At 37.1% G+C, this 23,009-nt stretch overlaps 1 protein-coding gene across 2 annotated transcripts in view; it reads left to right on the top strand.

The window, feature by feature from the left end:
• Positions 1 to 23,009, top strand: part of ZFAT (zinc finger and AT-hook domain containing) — a 77,622-nt gene that overhangs the window by 9,825 nt on the left and 44,788 nt on the right. For both annotated transcript variants that reach the window (XM_009088274.4, XM_018914116.3), the window contains exons 2-4: positions 357 to 527; positions 6,132 to 6,389; positions 15,629 to 15,802. In XM_009088274.4, the coding sequence (XP_009086522.1) occupies positions 357 to 527; positions 6,132 to 6,389; positions 15,629 to 15,802 (603 nt within the window). The remainder of the gene's footprint in view (positions 1 to 356; positions 528 to 6,131; positions 6,390 to 15,628; positions 15,803 to 23,009) is intronic.

The raw sequence follows: 23,009 nt of genomic DNA, 5'->3' as shown, positions 1-23,009 counted from the left end.
AAGGATGGTTGAGGCTGGATGTTGAGGGTGTTGAGGAAAAAGGTCTTAAATTGTTCTTCTTCCTTTTGAGTCATGCTAAAACATTTCTATGCTTTTAGCCAGAAGAAAGTTTTTGCCCTATGAAGATCTAGCTAGGAGTTTACCCATTTCTTAAATTAATTCATTTGGGGATGTACGATGGACGTGTTCATTTAGTGAGAAAACATTCGCAATTTCACCTCATTGCTGCCTGTTATGTGTTTTAAGTAAATTGTAGTCACCATGTTGACTGAGCCAAAATCCCAGTAACTTATGGTTACATAAATAACTTACATTTGGAAACACTAATTCCTTGTTTCTAAACTTGTTTTTTTCAGGGATCAATTCCATCTTCATGTGTAAGCTTTGTAACTTATTTTCACCAAATAAGTCTGAGCTGTTGTCTCATGTCTCTGAGAAACACACAGAAGAGGGGACCGGTGTGGATGACATCATTATTCCTCTCCAGCCTCTAACAGCACCCACAAACACAAGCAAAGATGGAGAAGGTACATTCAGAAATTGAGAGAAACGTAATTTTCAGTGTTACATATTTTTTTAATAAAACCTCTGGTTTGATGACTCTGCGTTGTGTCTAGAATGGTTTCCATTGTTGGTTTTTATAATAAGCACTGTACAACTGCCACTCCAAATTTCATTCAGCACAGAATAGGTCACATGACAGATATGGATAAACTCAACTTGTCTTAGGGAATGATGGCATTGGTTCATTAATTTTCAATGTGAACTATAGCAAAGTTTGCTTCCTACAGCTTTGATTGGAGTCTGTAGTGGGAGCAGTGGGAAGATGGTCTAGCAGCAGTGAACAGCAATCAGGACACCATGGAGGAAGGTGTGTCTTGAGGCTTAGGTGTCCTTTTTGAGTTGTTTAACTTGTTTGCTGTGATTCAGGTAATGTTAATAGTTGTATTCCAAAAAGGAAGTGGCACAATTAATAATTTATAATTGTGTTTTGATAGTGATGTTGGTAAATAAAGCAATCAGAGGTTGAATTAGTTATACATAAAAATTTTATTGTGCAATAGAAGAAGTTATGTTCATTCCTTTCCATTTTTAACTGATCATAATTTCCATCCTTTGGAATAGTAGCAATGGGTTCAAAATAATTCAGACTTTTTATTTTCTTTTATGCCCTTATTTAGTAAAGGATTTATATTGCTGGCAAACCTCTTATTTAACACAATTACTAGGATTTTTCAATCATTAAAATTTCTGAATTTTAAAACCTATGGGCTTATGAATCAATATCATACATTCAATAATATCATACATTCAAGAAATTTTTTTGTTGTTAACATATGTATGTGATGTTTCTTTGCTAATTTGCCAGCAGTAATTCAGTAGTTATATTAACTTCACCAATGTAAGAAGATATTTCTAATAATGGTCATTTAGTATTTCACTAGAGCTGCTGTCTTCTCAGGTGGCTGGTGAGGAAAAATCTCACCAGAGTATTATTTCACATAATGCCCCAAATTACCAGTGTATCAGAAGATGATGAATAAATTTCAAATCGGTTTTCAAAATGTCATTCTAATTTTATTTTTGTAGCACAGAATTAGTTCTTTGGGCATGCAAAATGCATTTTCCTTTCTCCAATCTTTGTTTCCTGTTATCCCTCCACCACATATGTTTTTGAGCACAGTGAGACTGGTATCTTGTAACATATTCAGTTTAGTAAAAAGGCTCTTCTGTAAACTTCTCTTTGCATTTTTCTTAGGAGTATCTGCACTTTCTGTATTGTATGTGTTCAGCATGCATTGTTCTTTTATGAGGATAGTTTTTAATTACCATTACGATGTGCAGCAACAGAAATTAGACATAATTAGCTATTAAGAAAACAACTCTTCAAATCTTATGTAAAATATAACATTCTTAAGTTATATCTTCATAATTTACCTTTCTCATTATTCTTGGTGAATAGTTTTATGTATCTGATGGGCTCATGTGATGCCACCTTTTTCAGGTTAGATAGCCCAGCTCTTTGACATCTGCTGTCAGTAAGAATGTCAAGGTAAATTACTTTTGCACAGTTTTCAAAGTCATATTCTGGCATTCTTTATAATTTTTCCTTTCCCATCAGACACATTGATCAGAGAAGATGGTTCTGAAGTCCCATTGATTTATTTTCTGTGTTCTGTTTAAAAAAAAATATACTGTATTCTTCAGTTGAACATAGGATTTGGAAAGAATTCTTTTTTCAGAGCATCAGTTATTCCCTCCTGCTATGGAATCTGCAGCAAATAAAACTTAGAAAGTTTGTAGTATACAATTATTTGTCAGTGAACCAGTCTTTGTAGTAATTCAGTATTGTCACTGAAAGGAGAAGTAATTGGTGAATGACAGTCTTAGAAATTACAATCTTTAGTACTTGGTGACTAATAGATGAACATCTTTGTGTCCTTTGGAAGTGTAATTTCTCTTCCACTTATTGGTAAATACTGTAGCTCCCCCACAATTGGTATAGAAGATTGAATACTAAGTTGCTAATGGAGCTCTTTTGTTCTGCCTGAGTAATGAATTAGTGATTTTATAAGCACTGGGGACAAGTAAAGTGCTAGGCATGTCATATGTGTTTTTTATACTAGTGTTACTTTATTTACAATGTTCTCTGCTGAATTTTGTTTGGTCACACTGCTTTCCCATCGTTAAGCCATGATTTATTTAGAGTTGATTTGTTTTAAATATTTTGGCGCAATGATGTTAAAATTTTTTATGAAGTGGGACCAAGGGTACCAGGATGTTGTTGCTGTTGTACATCTATACACAGGTCACATTTTGTCCAGCACTGGAATGTGCCATCTTTGTTTTGGGAAATGACAGGTAATTGTAGTCATTCATACTCCAGTTTAGCCAAGGGCTTTTTATAATTCTTCACAATGATCTCCATTTCCTTCACGGTGCTTGTCAAAACTCAGCTTTCTTTTGCTTCTGCTTAGTCAGATTGGTGAGGATTTGTGGGACAGCATCAATGGCCCTGTTTCATCTATTCATACTGTTGTTACCTGATGGATTGTTGTTTGGTTTGGGCTGTATCTGGATTATGGGATGCATGTCTCTGTCTGTTATGAAACCTCAAAGACAGTTACAGTCTGAGTATCATCATTTCCTCCAAGGCGTGCAGGTCATTAAGGTCACTTAGAACCATGGTGTGTGCATTACCCTCACCCTTGCCTGACCACAGGATGCAGCCAGAGCCTGCATTCACACCTGGGGGACAGGAGGTGTTGCAGGTGCTGTGATACAAACGCAGAACTGTAATAAAATAAGGCTGGGGTGAGATTGAAATGGCTGCATTTGTGTGACACTGTGTGCAGAAGAGTCTGAGTATGGCCATGTGCTGTTGAGACTGATGAAATGTAAGCTTTTCATACTGACATTTGAGGAAGGATTGATGTTGCATAATGTATCAAACGTTAAAATATGGTCATAAGGTTTAAGTGACATTTGCACAAGCATTTTGTGACTTCTGGCAAACTTTTTGTGTGAAATAGATTGATTTAGACAAGCTTGTGTGAACAATTCCTTTGAAGGAACAGTATAAAAATAGACACACAGTTTATTTCATTACTCACTTTTTGAAATGTCTTTTTTATGCCTTTGAGTACATAATTATACAGCATAGCACAGAATGTCTTCCCTGGATATTGCCATTGCTCATCCAATAGCAGTCAGCATAAAGATTGGTTTGAGTCAGTCTGTAATGAGTGCAAAATCCCCAGAAACAACTAAGTTGTTCTTTAGGGAGCAGGATTTTAATTCAAAATCTTTTTAATGACCAATTTAAAACTTCTATTTATGACTAAGCCTCCTTGAAATAAGTGTTAGGGAGGTTTATTATTTATTTAATATACTGCTTTATTTTTAGCAGTTAAATAGATTATTTTTTCTAACAAGCAATATTTGATTAACTTGGTTATGTACTGGCAGATGAATGACAATATTCTGCTATTAAATTACTGTGTGCTGTTGATCTTATGTGGTTTGAGCTGGAATTTGTGTACTGCAGTGTGAAGAGCTAACTGGGGGCAAGCTGGTAGAGAGACAGCTGGAATTTGTGGTTATGTGCCTCATTAAAAAATTAATTCTGGCGTTGTTAACTCAAAGTAACTTGATATAAGTTCTGTTTTGGAAAAAGGAAACCAAGGAACAAGGAAAAGAAATGACTGTGATAAACCTCAGAAGTTCTGGTGATGTTTCAGTTGCTCACATGAGCCCTCCTGTTTCCTGTGTTGCTTCCTGCCTCTTGCCACCAAACCTTTTACATGGTTGAGAACCTCTAAATTCTCCTACTGCTGGGCACATTTACAAACATTTCTAAAATTTGCACATTCTATGTTTATTTGCCACACCATTAGTAGTCACAGTGATAAGAACTGCAATTTTGTGAGCCATAGCAGAGGTTCTCTCACCAACCATCTCAAGGAGCAGTTTTCATATTTCCACTTGCATGCAAGATTTTGTTTCAACTTCTGTCTTAATGCTGTTGTGTTTTTCATTAAATTTGCACTCAAACAGTCAGGAAGAAGCATCTCTTTGACCTGGTTTTTCTTAATTTCTTTTTGTTGGGTAATCTGATAATTGCATTGTAAAGGAATGAAAAGAATATCATACACAGAGAATGTGGTGGTTGCATTCATTCCTCCAAGCCTTGGATTTAACTATTCTGCAGTAGTCTGACCAGCATCCACATATGAACTCCTCATGTTGGACAGCAAACTGTGGCGTTTTGATGGGTTGATGTAGAGATCATTGTTGTTGGGTTTGTTATAATTGTTTGTTAATTTCTTCAACTTAAATACTGATTGCTGTGATGGATGGATATCAAAATAGCATGAATGATAACAAAGAGAAGTTTTGAGAGCACTGAAATCACCCCTTTCTTTTTGGCTGAAATTGACAAAACTACTTTTCCTAGAGTAGCATGAAAGTTCAGGACACTGGTGGAAAGTTGCAAAAAGTTATGGGAAACAGTTGCTTTTTTCTATTCATAGTAAGGTTTTTTTGGCAGTTTCATTATGTTTATTTAAGCAGACAGGTGTAAAGTCACTCCTATAAGAAGAGAGAATGCTTTCTTTTTCATCTGATAGTAATTATATGGTTAACTCAAAGCTGTGGTCTCTGAGTGTGGGGTTTTGTTTGCCTGGTGTGTTTTAGGGAAATGCTGACTAGGTTACATATGATGCCACCTTCTCCTGTTCTCCTGCATCACCTTCCTTTAAGATTCCTTAAGTAATTTCTTTTTCCATATCCTCTAAATCAACCAGTTCAATAAGGTCTTTCAGCACCTATGCTTGAAAAATTTTTGTAGTTTGGGTTTTTTTAATATTCTATTTTTTTGTGGTTTTTCAGACTTCTACATTGTCAATCTCAATTTATCAGTACAGCAGTGATGAGAGAAATCTTAAGCAGGAAATAGAATTTTCATGCATTTCTGTGCATTGCATGTCATAGATTTCATCAATATTTCCTCTACAGAAATATGGAATTGTAAAATTATATTGCATTTATTAGGGGTTGTGGATGACTTCTTATTTTAATTCAGGAAACATTTTTTGCATTACTTCTGGAATTAATTTGTTATTGATAATTTTTTATGCCAGCTTTTGGCTAGAAAGTGCTGACAACCAAGAACCACAGAAAATATTAGAGTAATTGTTCACTGTATTAAAAGGACAATGAGATTTTGGTTCTTAAACATACATTGTTTTTCTCTGATTACATCTCAATACCTGAATAATTTATTTGGAAATGACTTAAATTAAAAAGCTTTTGTAGTGTTGAAACACAGTAGAGCAGTTTGGTAGTATACATGTGCTGATACAGTGCCTGCAGTGTAATTAAGTAAAACTGTGGCACTTTGACATCTGCTGATGTCAATAACAATGTTATTTCTTTGCAGCTACCAAAAATGCCAGCAAATACCACTGCTTGAAATAAGTTTGTGTGATGCTTACCTTTTTTTAAGCTTTTGGGATAACTCCCCTCAAATTTCATTCAAGGCATCTCTTTTTCAAAGATCAGATGGGTGTTAGCTAATTAGCCATGGAATTTAATTATAGTTTACTTTAAACTTTAATTTTCTTTTCCAGAGTTTCTTGTAGCGAAGAGGAAAAGGGGCAGACCAAAAGGGTCCACTAAGAAGTTTTGTGTGGATGAAGATGTAGAAAATAACCCTGTTCCAAGCAAAGAGACTCCAGCTGGGACAGGGGAAGGCCCAGAGCCATCAGAGGTCTCACCAGGCAGCTTGGAGTGCAGGAAATGCAATCGCAAATTCTCCAACACACGTCAGCTGACTAAACACATCTGCATTATTGTTCTGAATGAAGGAGAAGAAGAAGGAGATGGAGGTAAGAAAATATCCAGCAAAAATATCTGAAGCAAGTTGTGAGACAGTGTGTTCCCACCATGAGACCTGGCTTGGAATCCCAGTGCTGGCTTTAAATGGAGTGGAGTTGTCTGTTCCTAGTAATGGAAAAAAGCAAAACTGAACTTAGACGAGTTATTTAAACTTCTTTCAAAGTGGTCAGAATGTTTATTACAGTAATGATTGCCTTACAACTACATGAAATGCTTGTTTTTCACAGCAACTGTTCTGTTTCTCACAGAGGGGAGTGTAGTTTCTCAGTGAGAAGTGGTATAGGCCCTGCAGGTGAGTATCACACCTAGATGAGGAAGGATGATCCAGTACAGGGGTTTCTATCCTGTGTCTTCAGAATCCTGAGTTCTCTTCTCTTCTTTTGACAGAGTTTGCTTTTCTGGATGGCTTCTTTCACTGTATAAAAAATAATGTCAAACTCAAACAGAGCTTTATGTGAATGATTGTCTTTGGCATATGAGAGTCCAGTGTTTAAATTTAGCTTTAAGATTGATTTGGATATATTCAGCCTCTCAAATATTTAGTGTAGAACACAGCACAATGGAGTTATTTTAGTTGTAAGGGACCTACAATCACCATCTTGTCCAACTGCCTGACCAATTCAGGGCTGACCAGCAGTTAAAGCTGCTGCTAAGGGCATTGTCCAGATGGTTTCTTAAACACTCAGTGGCTTGGGGAATTGAACCCCAATCTGTTTAAAGAGACAACAGTGAATATTCATTCAGAATAGAGTAGTGGAAGGGATGTACAGTAATCATGTCCTCTACCTGCCTACTTAACTCTTCCCTCAGGTCAATGTCACATACATACAAAGCAATTGCTTAGTCCAAATTACCTTAACTTTATGTGAGTTTTGTGTTAATGGTAAAATTCAGGTTTTGCTTTTGTTACAGTTGCTCAGTATGATTTTGTGGATTCTGCTTGTAGACAAAATTTGCCACTGTTTTTTTTTCCAGTTTCCTGTTACTCTTCAGTCTGTTGTGATTATACTCAACTAGTATGACTATTTTACTTTCACATATATGTAGAGTTTCACTTGTGTGGCAAAGCTTAATTAAAATAAGCTTAAAATATGTTGATATAGCAGAGAAACTCTTGCTTTGATAAAGCACCTGGTTCTATTTTACTGTCATCACTGGTACAATTTTTCAACTACACAAGATGACAGTTACTCCAGCTGTCTCACCTCTGACATCCTAAGTGTCCAAGCCCTCTGCTGTTTGTAAGTGATAGGTCCAGTGTTAATATTTGCATTATTTTAGAAATGTCGCCTTTTCTATTTCTAAAATGTCCTTTTAAAATAAACTCTCAGGTCAAAGTATGAACTCAAATTACCTGTTCTTGACCTTTTAGCTCATTAAAGCTCCTAAATCTTATCTTCATTGGTTTCTCTACAAAATACACTGCAAATTTTTCAAACTAAATTGCTCATCCTTTTCCTTCTTCATAAGGAAAGTAGCCTCAGTTTTGGGGAGATGAAACATTTTTTGTTTATTTCCTGGTAAAAGCAAAACTGTCAAGCAAAGTTAAACAGTCAAGCAACAAATCACTTGGGGTCACCAAAACAAGGGGTTCCAGTTTTTGGAAGCTTTCTATCCTGACTGCAAACTGTGAAGGTATTGGGGACTGACTTTATCCTGAAAACATAATTCTTCCTTGGAATGCATTTATGTGTGAAATTCAGTCCTCAGCTGTCTACTGATTACTGTCCCATCACAGGAAAACTTTCCACTTCTGGCTTTACTATATGAACTGGTTGATACAACTTTTCAGTTTCTGCAGGTGTAGATGAAAGTAGCATGTGCATTGTTATTTTCCTCTAAGAAGGTGTGTGAGTACAGTCAGTAGCTCAAAACACTGCAGAATGGGCAAGAACAGTGTGTTCTCTTCCTAGGGTTCTCTATAATAGTCTCTTTGATATTCCTCATAACCTTTTGCATAATCACAGAATCACTAAGTTTGAAAAAGACATCCAAGGTTGTCAAGTCCAACTATTAACTCAGCATGACCATGTTCACCACTAAGCCATGTCCCCAGGTGTCACATCCACAGACCTTGTGAACACTTCCCGGAATGCTGAGTCCACTGCTTCCTTGCACTGCCTGTTCTGATGTTTGATCTCCTTTTCAGTGAAGAAATTTTCCTAATATCCAATCTAAACCTCCTCTGGCACAACTTGAAGCCGTTTCCTCTCATCCTGTCTTTGTTACCTGGGAGAAGAGGCCAGGCCCCACCTGGCTGCAGCCTCCTGTCAGGCAGCTGTAGAGAGGGACAGGGGTCCCCTGGATCCTCTGCTCCAGGCTGAGCACCCCCAGCTCCCTCAGCTGCTCCTCACCAGACTTGTGCTGCAGACCCTTCCCCAGCTCTGTTGTTCTCTGGACTCACTCCAGCCCCTCATTGTCCTTCTTGTAGCAAAAGGCCCAAAACTGAGCTCAGGATTTGAGGTGTGACCTCAGCAGTACTGAGTACAAGGGGACAGTCCCTGCCCTGGTCCTGCTGGCAGCATTAATTTTAATAAAGTGTCAAGTTGCCAAGGTGCCATTTTCCTTCCTGCCCACCTGGGCACATGCTGGCTCATGTTCAGCCACTGTTGACCCACAGCTCCAGGTCCTTTTCTGCCAGGCAGTTTTCCAGCCCCTCTGCCCCCATCCTGGAGCACAGCATGGAGCAGTTGTGACCCAAGGGCAGGACCTGGCCCTTTGCCTTATGGAACCTCACACTATTGGCCTCAGTCCATTGATCCAGCCTGTCCAGATTCCTCTGCAGAGCCCTCATGCTTTATACCATGGCATGAGGTGTTGTTTTGCTGTTCTGCTCTTTTCTTAATGTTTCCTTTATATATGGTTGATTTTTCAGACTCTTGCTCACTATTAAACTTATGTTCTCAGGTAAGTATTTAGAAATACAGACAGATCTTTCCTGTACTCTAAAGTCAGTTTAGAGCCCATCACTTTATCAGTAATATTTTTTTCTTCAATCCACTGTTGCCAATTTTCTTAGAGCTGGATGGAAGATTTTATTGAAGGTCTTTGAATCCAGAAATATAATACCTGTTTCTGCATGTCAGAGACAGTTCAAAATAGATGGCTAAATTCACAAGCAGCTTTAGCTGCAGGTTCTTCTCACTTAGTCTTTGACATTTTACCTAGTACATACAGGTTGTTTTTTTTTTTTAACTTTTATCCATGTATTTTCCAACTTGAAATTACTTATCTCTTTTTTTAATGCTTCTGAGATATTTCTGTAGTTTTAAAGTTTATACCACTGTCTCATGTTTTTAATTTCTTGCAAAGCTTAGCAATCTATGGACATCCGGTTAATAGTCAGATGTTTTCACTTTGCACTGTGTCTGGCTGCAATGGAGTTAATTTCTTCATAGCAGCTCATATGATGCAGTGGTTTATATTTTTGACCAAAATAATGTTTTGGCTATTGCTAAAATATGCTAAGCATGAAAATATTGAAAATTTATATATGTATGTAGTTATTCTGTGTGATTCTCTATTCAAAGAAATCTATGTTTTGAGCTGGAGCTGAAATATTCATAGAGGTTTCCAAGTAATAAAATGTTCTGCTGTCTTTTATAGGTCCACAAGAAAAGTGCTGAAATCCCTCACTTGATCGGCCTTTAAAATAAATACATCACTAGAAAACTCTGGTTGAAGCTAGGCTTGAAACTTCATTGAAACTGCACATGTGTTGGTCAGAGGAATAGCTGGTAGATGCAGTGGGCCTCTGCTGTTCCTTGCTTCTGTAATTAGTGATCTGCACTGGTCTCTGAGATCAGTGACTCACTGGTAGTTCTCCTGCTCTTTCCAGAGTCACCAGGCCCTGTTGGTTACTGATGCCCTCTGTGCATCTCATTTGATCCTTTAAAACATAATGATTGCCTTTACCTTGTGGGCCCATTCACTAAAATTAACAAAAGAAAAAAAAAAGTGACTTTGTTTTCAAATCTGGAGCGTTGACCCTGCCTGGACTCCAGGGTGCCCAGGAAGCAGCTCCTCGGTTGGACGGGAAAGAGAAAATACAACAAAAGGCTTGTGGGGAGAGATCACTCAGCAGTTACCATCACAGGAAAAACAGACAAAACCTGGCCAAATTAACTTATTTCCAATCAAATGAGAGCAGGATAATGGGGAATAAGCCCAGATCTTCATAAGAGAAGCCAAACTGTATCCCCCCTGCTACCAAAACATGGCCACACAAAGCCAATACGCACAGGATTAAAAATGTATGCTGTATTTCCAATTTCTTCGTGTACGTGCTTAGTAAATAAATTTTTTCATAGAGGGCTTATTTGTCTAAGCAAGTTGCTGTTTTGCAATCCAAACTGTGTGTACATCTATTTCTGGTTCTTTTTGGTTAAAGTTAACAGTTCTGGCTAATGATTTGGGTCTGGCTGACAAGATGCAAGAAAGGACATTTAATGACTGGGGAGTGGCATTTGGGTGGAAGACAGATTACAGTCCATTCTCTGGAGTGAACCATTCAATCCTCCTGACGTGGGAGCCTACATATATCTTAAAGATGCCACTTTTTGGCCTTAGTTTAAAATGGTTTTGCCATCAGCTGGATTCTAATTTAAATTAATTCTTCCTGTACGTAGAATGTCATTCTCTGCAGGAGAAACAATTGCCTGTGTTAATTTCAAATGGCCAGTTCACTTTCTTTTTTCCAAGCTGCTCTCCTGCTGCTATAAAATATCACTTCTTAGAGGCTAAAAAATAGTAATTTGAATGAAGAGTAACATGCCAGTTAAGGCTGCGTGGCTATGCCTGCGAAATGTCGTACGTCCAATTACAGATGCTGAGAGCAGTCCCTTCAGTTAATGACTCCAGCAGAATCCTGGGACAGATGAAGGATGCAGTTCAGTGGGACTCTGGAAGCCCTGATTAATTCAGAGCTGGCAGTAGCTCTGACCAGTCCTGGATTGTGTTTGAGGCAGCTCAGCGTTGTGTTCCTTGCACAAACAGGAGTGCGTTTGAAACGCCTGGCGCTAGGGAGGGGAGGGCGCTCTGTCCGTCTGTCTGTTGGATCCAGGTGCCAGCTGACAAAGTGCTGAGCTGGCTGCTCAGCAAGGGAGGTGCAGAGTGAGACACTTGGTCTAAACAAACCTGTTCAGGAGCAAGCAGAGGCTTTTAATGCCTGGAGAAACTCAGCTTAGCTATTCAAGTGGCATATACTCCATTTTCTCATAACTCATCTTTAAATCATCCAAGGGTGTTCCTTTATAACCCATGGTAGTTATTATACAGCAGAACTCTCCTAGTTGAGATGGACAAAGCATTTATTTGGCACTCTAATCCATGATCCTAACAGTGAAGGAATTTTTTCCTGGAAGGCAGCTAAATACTGATGAGATGGCCACATACTATAGAAATTTTGTTTGAGCCCTGTGCTTAAAGTTAAAGGTCTTTTTCATTAAAACATACTTTTGTGTCCCTTCCAATCCTTTCCTAAAGCACACCTTCCACTTCAGGATTTTTTTTGGTGTACAGAGAGTTCAGAAACAAAGCAGCTGTCATTGAGAGTTAAGGTGTTTGTTCATTTGGTGATTTGATAGGGAGTGTTGGTTTGAAGCATTTTTAACTCTCAGGTTACACGCAGATCACAAAATAGTTCTCTTTGTAGCAAAATGTTTTGTAAATGTGTATACCCCAGCTCCTTATCAACAAATTGTTTCTGGAAGATGTTTCTGGAAGTCAGTTTCTCTCAGACAGGGGTAGAATGATGCTACTGCCATAAACAGGCATTAAATTAGTGAATAAATTTTAATGTTTAAATTTCAGAACTAGATCACTGTAGTAAGAGGATTTTTTTTTTTTATATCAGGTATCATGTGAGGGGGAGAATGTTCTTACAGATCCTCAGCACTAATAGCAGATGTATGATCAGGAAATCAGTGGAGTTTTCTCACTGCTGTTTCTCACCAAACCGTGTGTGTGGGCTTTTTTATGTTAATGGCACTCAGTAGCTTCCTCACACCTTTGCTCATACTGAGTGTAATCCTCCTCTTAGGGGATAGGTGTTTTCAGCTCATATTGAGGAAGTTGAGATATTTTTGTCATATAGGCAGTTCTTTGTTTGAAGTACTTATCAGCTTTGGGTTTTGTAGGAAAATTTTTTTGTATGGCCATAATTTTTAGTGCTTAGCCTACATGCACAAATATTCTACGTGTATGAAACAGCTATATTTTAACAAAGAAGTATTTTTATATTGCAATGCTGTATGCTTTTTTAAGTCTTTTAAAATAGTACTTGTGGTCTGTTTTGAAATCAGGGAGACAGTCAGCAATGTTTATTGTAATACATCTCTTCACCTTGACCCTTAGTTGAACTGAAAGAACTGCCAAACCAATCTGCCTGACAGAGGAAAGTCAGGAAAGAAAAACAATGTGAAACATTTGTTGTCTACTGTGGTCATAGTTGTTCACTAACATGGATCACGAACAAACTCAAATCTGTGGTTCTCCTTTTTTTAGTAGAATTCCAATACTCAAAAGTTAATAGAGTTGCATATTAACTTGAAAAGGTAATAAATGGTTTTGTTATTTGTCTTCAGCCACTTCATCATTAAATTGATTAATGGTTAGAATCTTTCTAATGGTTAGAAAGGAGAGTTTAGGAGTGAGGTACTTGGATTCTATTCATATAACTGCTAGGAATTACATGATCCTAGCAAAATGGACAAAATTCCATCCCCCTCATCAGAGCTTTCATTCCAATATGTGGTTCTAGTATTCTTTTAGCTAAAGCATGTTTTGTCCATAGGCATATAAAAACTTTTGGGGCTTTTTTTCTAATGCTTTTCAGTTTTGCTTACTGTCCACTGAACAAAAGCAGAGTAATTAATTAATTAATTAAGCCAGTATGTGAAGTACCCTTGGGGAAACAATTCAATAAGCAGATTACATTCTCAGGCACATGGTGTGGCTCTTGGGACAGTCCTATGCAGGGCCAGGAGCTGGACTTAATGATCCTTGTGGATCCCTTCCAGCTCAGTTTATTCTGTGATTCTGTGTATTCAGATTCTTTATGAGAAGACTTTCTTGTGTTGGTAGCCTGGTCCTGCTGAGAATTTTGTGATGATTAATTTTATTCTTGTTAATAAACTAACAGAGGCTGTTTAATGGACAAAATGTGAAAATACGTGTTTGTTTCATAGGATCACTGAGGTTGGAAAAGAACTGTAAGATGGAGTCTGACAGTTTCCTTACACCCCTGCTCAGCACAGCAAAAGAAACCACTGAACAAGCAGGTTCTGTTTGAAGGGGATTTTTCTTTATCTTCAAATATCCCTTTCAAGTATTACAGAAAAATATCAGTGTTAGAACTGTGTGCTTTTAGTATAAATGAATAATTTACAACTATATTAAGGAGTTAAATGGGGACATTATGAAACTCTTTATACCTATAAAGCAGCAATATTTTCCAAAATCATAGAAGTCCACAGAGAAGAACCTGTTTGAGAAGAGGCATAAATCAAGAAATTTTTGTAATGAAATTGGAAAAATCATTAGTAGGTGTTGAAAACTGGCCAGGCAGAGGAGCTGGAAGCTGGGCAGAATCATGGCTGGCTGTGTTTGAATTTAGTTTGCCTTGTGGTTGTTCCTCATTCTGGAGACTCTAAATATGAATTTCAGGCTTACAGTTTACTGCCAGTTGTCAGCATACAGATTTCTGTCTCAAGATGCCTGAGAAAGCTAAACTTCTTCCTGCACACCTTGTTTCCTTCTGGTTCTGTGTCTAGTAAAGAAATTGTGGTTTATGCAGGTTTTGTGATCAGCCTTACCCATGCTGCTTTAGCTTCTGTTTGTGTCCTTCATTTTTGTAAGGAACAGCCAAGACAGTTTAAACCTTTGTTCTGTTTCAGTCAGGCCACAGAGACAGTCTTTGTTTCAATCTCAGCTGAGTATTTACAAAATATTTCTGGAATTAAAACAGCTGCTTCCATGTTGTCTATCTTTTCACTCCTTCTGCTGTTTGCATGACAGAAACAAGTCTGGACACACTACAGCTTTGCTCTTACTGGTTTTTTTTATTTATATTTTGTTTTCCTATCTCATTATCACAGCTACAGCATATTTTATATATACATGGAATTACTCACTCTGGAGATTGAATCAACTGCTGTAGATTGAGAGAGAAAAAAAAAGAAAAACTCACTGGTTTTATTTACTATTTCCTTCCATAAGTTTCTTGTTTCCTTGTTCATGGCCTCTGGAACATTTGCATAATGCCTTAATTTGCCAACTTCGTTTTTTCTTGTCTGCATCTTCTACCACTTCATCTAATATGAGAAATTTTATTTGTATAAACTAAAGAGTTCTCTGTTTTTTTATCTATGTTGCTAATTATTTAATCTATAAAGACACTCTTGGTTTTTGGTTTTTTTTTAACTTTTATTTTTATTGTTTAGAATTTCAGTAAAGGAATTCCTCATTTGCTTTAAAAAAGAAATCAGCTGATTACTGGCTATTCACTGTTTTCTCAGAAGAGTGTTTTGCATACAGCTGTCATGTGGCTTTCTAATTAACAGGTTGAAAACTTACCTATTTAAGAGGTTGAAGACATTCTGACCAGCAAAAGGGAATGATTTGGAAGTGCAGGCCTTCAAAATGAGGAGTTACATGTCAGGGTTAGGTTGAACCAAAGAACTGTTTTGACCCCCAATTATTTTTGAATCCACACTAAAAAAGAAAATTATATTTCTGGCTGTTGATTTACAGTAACAGAAGTGGAATAATCCAAAGAGATGGTCAAAAGACTTGCCCTTAAATAAGATGAATAATGAAGCCTATGCTAGAAAAAATAATCCTAAGATTGTCAGAACAATTAAATATGGAAAAGAGAAAAATAAACTGTTCATTAATTGCAAAATCATGAGAACTTTGACAAAGTTTGTAGCATTTTCACAGAAACGTACAATAATGTGAATGAATTCAGAGACACATGTTTCTGAGAGTTCATTTTTAAATTTTTTTTTCTCTATTATTTTCTTTGTTTCTATAAGTATCATACTAGTTTTATTAAATAGAGGGGAGAAAAGTTCCCCTTTGGGGATCATGCAGCACGTCTTGTTTTGATAACATCTCTCTTTCTACTGTAACATACATTTTTTCCCCATTTGTTCTTTCAGTGTTAGAAACTGTGTTACCTGCATTACTTTTGTACATAGTTACCTTCTTTTTGATGTTTGCTCTTTAGGTAATGATTCTGACGTTGACCTTGACAGGAAGGAAGATGAGCGAGAAAAAACTCCCAAGAGACCCAGAGCTCAGAAAACAGAGAAAACAGCATCAACTAAGGAGACTGAGCAGGTTTCAGGAGCTAAAAATCCTATTATAAGTGTGGTTTTGACAGCCCATGAAACTATTCCAGGTAATCAAAATCACCAATTATATAATTTATTTTTTTTTAAATATGCCAACACTGTATAAAACATTCACTGGTCTAAAACAAAATTGCTTAGAATATTTAGTGTATGAAAAATATTTAGCATTATTTGATTATCATGATACAGTGTCTCCACACCTGGCAGCTACATAATTCTAGAACTTCAGTCACATTTCTGCATAGGTACAAGAAATGCTGGACCTGGCTGTAGTTAACCTCAGTTACTGCATTAACATCAGTTATGTTTAGTCTGTGAATAGTTTTAAAGAAAGTGCTAAAACACTGACCAAAGAACAGAAAAGTGCATATATATTTGAAAATCAAGTTCTACATAATGATTAGAGGATTCAGTTAATTTGATTAAACCTAGATTTGCATTTGACTGTTTATATAAACCATTAACTGGTTATAAACCATTAACCATTCTGACTGACTGTCAGAATCCCTTTTTTGTAGTTTTGTGCATTATTTTCATCTTTGTAGCTTTATTCTTCTCCTTTTCATTATTGCTAACATTTCTGAGTATTTGTTTTGCTTATAACTATCAGAACAACTTTAAGGTCTTCATTTTGTTGTTGGGGGTTGGAAGCTAGCAAGATTATATGTTGTTAATATCTTTTGATATTGATACCTGTGATATGCTGCTTCAGGAACTCATGGAAGTGTGAGTAAATTAACACCTTCAGGTGTTAATTTATGGATATAGACAAACCTCCCTTCCACAGGGCTTTTGCAAAGAGCCGTAACTGGAGATTCCCCTCTCCTGGTGCCATATTTTATGCACTTTGAAAGAGTTTTTATCTTAGACCTTTACATTTCTGGCAAGCACTAGAAGAATTTCCAAGAGGGGAAGGAAAGACATGGTGGATAATGCAATCAAAGATCCATTTCCTCACAGAACTGGCCTAAAAAGGCAAATGAAATAATAGTAAATATAGATAATGAAGCAAATGTATGAAGCATGTGATGCAGAAGAGGAATGTAAATCTACTGGATGTTGTTGCTTTAATTACTGCATAGTAAAATTTTTCTTTGGAAAACCAAAATTTTGGGCTTTGTTGCATATATGCTTTTTGAGATACTCAAAATAGTGAAATAACTTAAACTTTGGAGGAACTTGGGCATAGTACATCAAACATTCAGAAGGTTTTAATGAACCAAGAGGATTTATGGTCAAGTGTGAACCTGCAGCAGTTTTTTGAGGTCCTCTCATGTATTTGACTGACAATTAATAATCTTATTACATTCAAGTTCCCAGCTAAATTATGTGTAATAAAAAAGTCAGAACTCTTCAAAAAGTTGTGAATTGTCACCCAACTTTTCAGAACTGGGAAATTCTAGAAGATACAATATAAGTGATTAGATTCAAAAGAAAAATATTTAATGCAATTATAATATAATTTATTTTTCATTGATTTTCCTTCCAGTTTTTTAATTCATTTCCACAATCAAACTACTTCTTAATGTCACTAGCAATTCTTAGACAGTTCCTCTTGCTCAGTAATACTTAAATGTCTGGAGTTTTTAATAAAGATCTTTCACAGTCTTTTCCAGAGTCAATTTTCTGGAGATTTATCTTGTGCTGAAGAGATGAGTTACTGCTTTAGACTGCTGTTAAAGAATATAAATAGATTAAATAGTTCTCCCTTCCCTTCTGCTTTCTTTGTACTAGACCATCTGTAATATTAAGTTGAAAATAAAGTTTAAAGTTCCTTAAACACTATCTAAACAAAGTCCTTTCTCTGTGGGCATTAACAACCTCTACCCACCTGTTACCTAGTTTTGAGGTTGAAGGGAAATGTCCCTTTTTGTGTCCCTTAGAGTAAACTTCTGTTGGAACATTTCAGATGACAATTAGAAAAATAGAGAAAGCCTTATGAATTAGCTGTATTTTATTCCCAGTACTAAGGAACTATTTAGACTGTATTTTCCCCTCTTAAATAAAAGATTCTTTTAGAAGTATTGCATTGACACTTTGATGTAGCTTTGCTAAACACTAATGAGGTTTGGGACAATGCTTTGTATCATTTAGATTGTGACTAAATGAGTGTTTTCAAAATCCCTTTGAACAAACAGGATCAGTCAGTTTTTAATTTCCCAGATAGGACATTTGAGCAACTTTGATTTTCCCTGGTGTTCCTATTCTGTAATGTTTTCTTGGGAGGCAAATGAAAGGTAATAGATTTACAGCTATAGAAATCTAAAAGCTGGCATTAACCCACAGAGTAAATACAGTTGGAATAACAGTTGTAGTTTCTTTTTTTAATGTAGGCCTTGAAGTTCCTTGATAGGAGAAGTGAGCCTGGGCAAAGCTCCTGCAGGGCAAGGCCAAGCACAGGGTCCTGCCCCTGGACATGGAGGGATAGGATGAGGGGAAATAGCTTCAAACTGAAAAAGAAAAAGGGAAGTTTTAGATTAGGTTGTAGGAAGAATTTCTTCACTGTGAGGTTGGTGAGGCATGGAAAAGTTTGCTCAGAGAATTTGTGGCTGCCCCATCCCTGGAAGTGTTCAAGTCCAGGTTGGATGGGGCTTTGAGCAGTCTGGTGCAGTGGAAGGTGGCTCTGCTCACAGCAGACAGGTTGGAATTAGATGACTTTTGCAGTTCCTTCCCCCAAACCACTCCATGGTTTTATAACTGGAGGGATGTGGAGACCTTCAAGAGAAGGAGTGCTGAGTTCCTGAGCACACCAAGGCATCAGATCAAACACAGGACAGTTTTTTGTAAGCATCAATTAAGAGAGTGAATAACTACAATTATATGCACTTCTGAAAATTGTTTTGAATGGCAGACACTTTTTTTTAAGTCTTTCTTTAGGAAGAGGTGAATAAATTTGAATAAATTTGTCCAACTATTCCATCTTCTTGGTTTTTAATGTCTTTTGTTTCCCATGTTTAAATTCTGTAAATTATCAAGGTGTCAAAAACTAATTTATTATTCATGCTCAGTTAGTTTGATTCAGGAGAGATGTGAACATTTAAATTACTGTTTTATGTAAATTCTGTAATATTTTAAAGACTCAGCTTGTTACTAGGAGATTAGTTTTAAGTTCCTGTGAAGATGGTCAGTGGTGGATTATTTTTTTGTTTGTTTGTTTTCAAGAAATACAAAAATAGCATGAAGTATTCAGTTTCTTGAGAAGAATTAGTTTTTGTTTTCCAAAGGCGTTGGATTTTTTTCAACTGCAAGTTCTTAATAAAACAATGTGAAGGCTTTTCTCTCCCTGATTTCCATTGTACATAAAAGTCCACCTGAGTTCTCATGCTAGTGTGTGAGAAGATTCTATCTGTAATCTATGAACATTTAGTTCCTTCTTCCATCAAAATTTTTGGGCTGTGGGGAAGAAGTGGAAGAATATAACTTTACTGACTATTTTGGGACTGACTTAGTTTAACTGATGGCAGTCTTTTTAACTGATAGCAGTCTTTTTAAAGATTATTTCTGTTCTGTAGCTCATGGAATGATGTTAGTGGGTTTATGAGACATCTGAATAGATTTAATTTCTGACAAAATGAGCCTCCTGGGGAAAGGAGGAGGATTGGGACTGCCCCTTTTCAAGGTATCTTGGTCAGTAAATATAGGCTGTGTCACAAGCAAGTGCTGTTCTCCAACCCCAGATTTCTGTCCTTCACATTGTGCCTATTGATGCACTTCTGTAGTGGAACACACTAGAAAATTAGTAATGTATTTGCAGGAGGAGAGATACAATGTAGATTTTAGGTAGATCCCCTCTCTAACCCTCTTCATGAACTCCTGTGCTGGTACTTTTCAGGCATCACCAACGTGGTTTAATGGAGGGCCAGAGAAAAGATGCTGTCCTTAGGCTGACTTAAAGCAAACATTGAATTAGGCAAGATTAGGAAAATGAAACCTTTCCCCTCTGGAATGTGAGCAGCTGTTCATGTTGTTTTGGGTTTACAGATTGATTTAGCTCAGCCAATCTAGCTCTGGTGAAAGGTGGAATCTTCGTCCTCCCATGCATGGGTCTGCCTTTCTATTTTTGTCTGAATTAAAATGGGCTCAATCTCAGGGTGACCTAACCTACACAAATGTTAAATGGTCCTTTTGCTTTTTATTTTAGCTTTTTGTTGAGGGTTAGGTAGCTTTACATGGAGAGCTTTGGCATTATGGGTAGGGTTGGCTTCTGATGACTTTGAGAACTGTATTCCTATGGATCACACACATTTGGAGCACATTTCACAGGATATTTTGGAAGCTGAAAAAACACATTCCTTCAAAAAGAGATTGAAAGAAACAAATATTCACTTCATATCCATAGCACATTGTTTTAACTATACAGATCAAAGTCATGGTCTGTACAGTTAAAATCTGTTATATATACCTACATTATGAAGATTTTTTTTATACTTCAGATAAAGTCCTTTTTTAAAACAAAAAAAAGTTGCTCTAAAGACAGCATGCAGCATCTCTATAGGAAAGAAAAAAGACACTTATTATGTAAAGAGTTCTGGTTTCTGAAAGTTGTTGAGCTGGTGTTTGCATTAGGTTATCATATTTAATATGTATCAATTAATTTGTCTTAATCCCATGTTGTATGCATTTATATTTTCAGTCTGTGTGACATTATGCAGTAATTGTTGCATAATTTAATTAAATGTGGGGTTAAAGTGCATATTCCATTAGTTTAAGTTTGCATTGAACTGGTTTTTGTGGGTTGCAAGATAATGATTATTCACACTTTTTTTTTCCACAGTATTGCTAATAACAAAGTTTTTTCTGATATTTCACTCTCAGTTACCTCTTTTCCAGGCTGAAGGTCTCTGAATTCTGTATCCCTTTCCCAAACAAAACACTTCTGATTTTGTCTTTGTTATTGTTTTCTGAAGTTCTTCTTTATCCTTTTTTTTGTGATCTGTACTTGAAACTTTAGAAAATTGCAGAATTTAGTTGAATTAATAGGAATTAGGTTGATGTTCTTTCCTGGTGTATTTCTGATCCATTCCTAATACCTCCATTACCTTTTAGACTGTTGATAAATATTGGAGAACTCTGTAGTGAAGGACAGGCTGTTTTTCTAAGGGACAGACTGTAAGACACTGGAGGCCATCCCTGAGTTTGAAGAGATGAGGCTCACTGGGTAATGCTTATCTGTAGAAGCTGCTGCCAGAATGCCATGAAGAACTCAAATCTTATTCTTCTGAAGGCAGATTTACTTAGGTGATATTGACTGAAAAGAGGAAGGCAAAAGGCATAAATAAAGTCTAGTAAACTAAAGTCGACTCTGCCTTTAAAATAGAGATATGATAGTGCTGGAGGAAGGATTTTTGTGAAGGAAATGATCAGTACAGTAAACTTTTTTTTTTTATCCTGATATTTATATGCTTTGACTTCTTGAAATGATTGCCTAGGGAAGCAGGAAAACCTTTATCTTCCTTATTGGCATTTGATGTTTTTAATAAAAAAGAAGACCTTGTTTGTGTTTGTTTTGCTCTTAGGCATTTCCCTAACCTGAATACTGAGGGCATTTTTTTGGGATTTGGGACATGTGGGGATTTGTTTGGGTAGAGCCTAGAAACTAATTTTCTGGCTTCCTGGGCATGTGCTGTAGTCATTAATTTGTGATCTAGTGGTGATTGCTGTGGCTGCTGGTCTGTTGGCACTCTCAGTCAGCATCCCAAGTGGATGGAGGCATCTAATGTTTCTTAATGCTTCCCTGGCTTCTAAGGGTGGGAATTAACAACCTCCCACTAGGGGACATGATTGCCTTTTGTGAGCAGGTGCTTCATCAGCATGCCTGAAAATCTGAATCTCCCTCTTCAAGTTTTTGAAGACATTTGTCTTTCTGTGAAATGCATAGGTAATGTAGAGGCAATAACATGAGGATAACCTTGGAGCATTCTGCTCACTCAAAGTATGCAAAATACTGGTGAGTTAGTATTTATCTAGAGTGTATATTCAGTTCACCCAATTTAGGTGATTAAATTTTTATAGTGGTAGTATGAAAGTCTATTAAAGACTTTGGCAGTCCTTTTAGAAAATGCTCAAACATCCTGAAATGCAGAAGGGCACAGAGGAGAGTTAGTGTGGAGCATTTAATGAGAATCTTTGTCTCACAGTCAAGAAATGGGAGGCCTAGAAGAGGCAATCATGCATATAAAGCAGTTTAAGACCTATTTTCTTTTAACTGAGCCACTCTAAATATAGAATTTGCTTCTATTTTAAGTATTGAATTATCAGAACACTTTTCTGTGTCTGATGTCTATTCTGTTACCTTTGTACTGAACCCACAGACTGAGCCATGGCTCCTGTGCTGTAATGACAAGATCCCATCTCCCTGGGACAGTGCAGTTTGGGAGATGCAATCCTGTGGACAACCTGACATTTTTGGGAAAGGGAGGAACAGGAAGAATAGAAGCTGCAATGTTCTGGTAACGTTTAGGGTGAAAACCTGGAAGATCAGTTCTCTTGAACCTGCAGAATCTCTAGTACAGAACTGAAAGCATTATTAAAAAACAGTATTCCAAAAAAGCTGGTTTTAGATGCAACCAATTTAGTGAGCAATAGAGCTATTGCAGTTTAGTTAATCTGTTTAGGTACATCCATTGCCTGATGTCCAGTCTGATAGGAGAAGCTTCAGTAGCTTTAGGTACTCCCATATGGCCTCTCCTCAAAATATCTCAATTTCCCACTTAAAATCACTCTGAAGGACCCACAGACTTTATGTTTTTCTCCTTGTTGTCTACAGCCCTTCTTTCCTCCATGTCCTCCTAGACTCCTCACTAAGCTTTCACACCTGTTGTTGGGTAACCCCAACTGTGGTTTCAGAGACTTTATGTTAGTACTGCCTATATTTTATAAATAATATCTTCAGGAATCTGGACTAAATGCATTCAGTATAGCTCTGAATGCTCCCAATGGAGATTGGGAGCTCCCTTCTGCTCCCTGTGGAGATTGAGAAGTGCACATGGAGCACAGGATCAGAATATCCTGAGTTGGAAAGGCTCCACAAAGACTGAGTCCATCTCCTGGCCCAGCACAGGACAGCCCCAAGAATCACACCATGTTCCTGAGAGCATTGTCCAAACACTTTTTGGGCTCTGTCAGGCTTGGAGCTGTGACCACTGCCCTGGGAAGCCTGTTCCAACATATTATTTTATTCTGAGGGATGGCAATATGCCCCAAAATATAAGGAGTTTAAGGAAAAGATGTACGTAGTTTTAAATATAGACTAAG

This window comes from Serinus canaria, chromosome 2 (genome assembly GCF_022539315.1).
Source record: "Serinus canaria isolate serCan28SL12 chromosome 2, serCan2020, whole genome shotgun sequence".
Classification (NCBI taxonomy): Eukaryota; Metazoa; Chordata; class Aves; order Passeriformes; family Fringillidae; genus Serinus; species Serinus canaria.
Note: the sequence above shows the minus strand (reverse complement) of the source record. Positions and strands in the feature narration are given on the sequence as shown.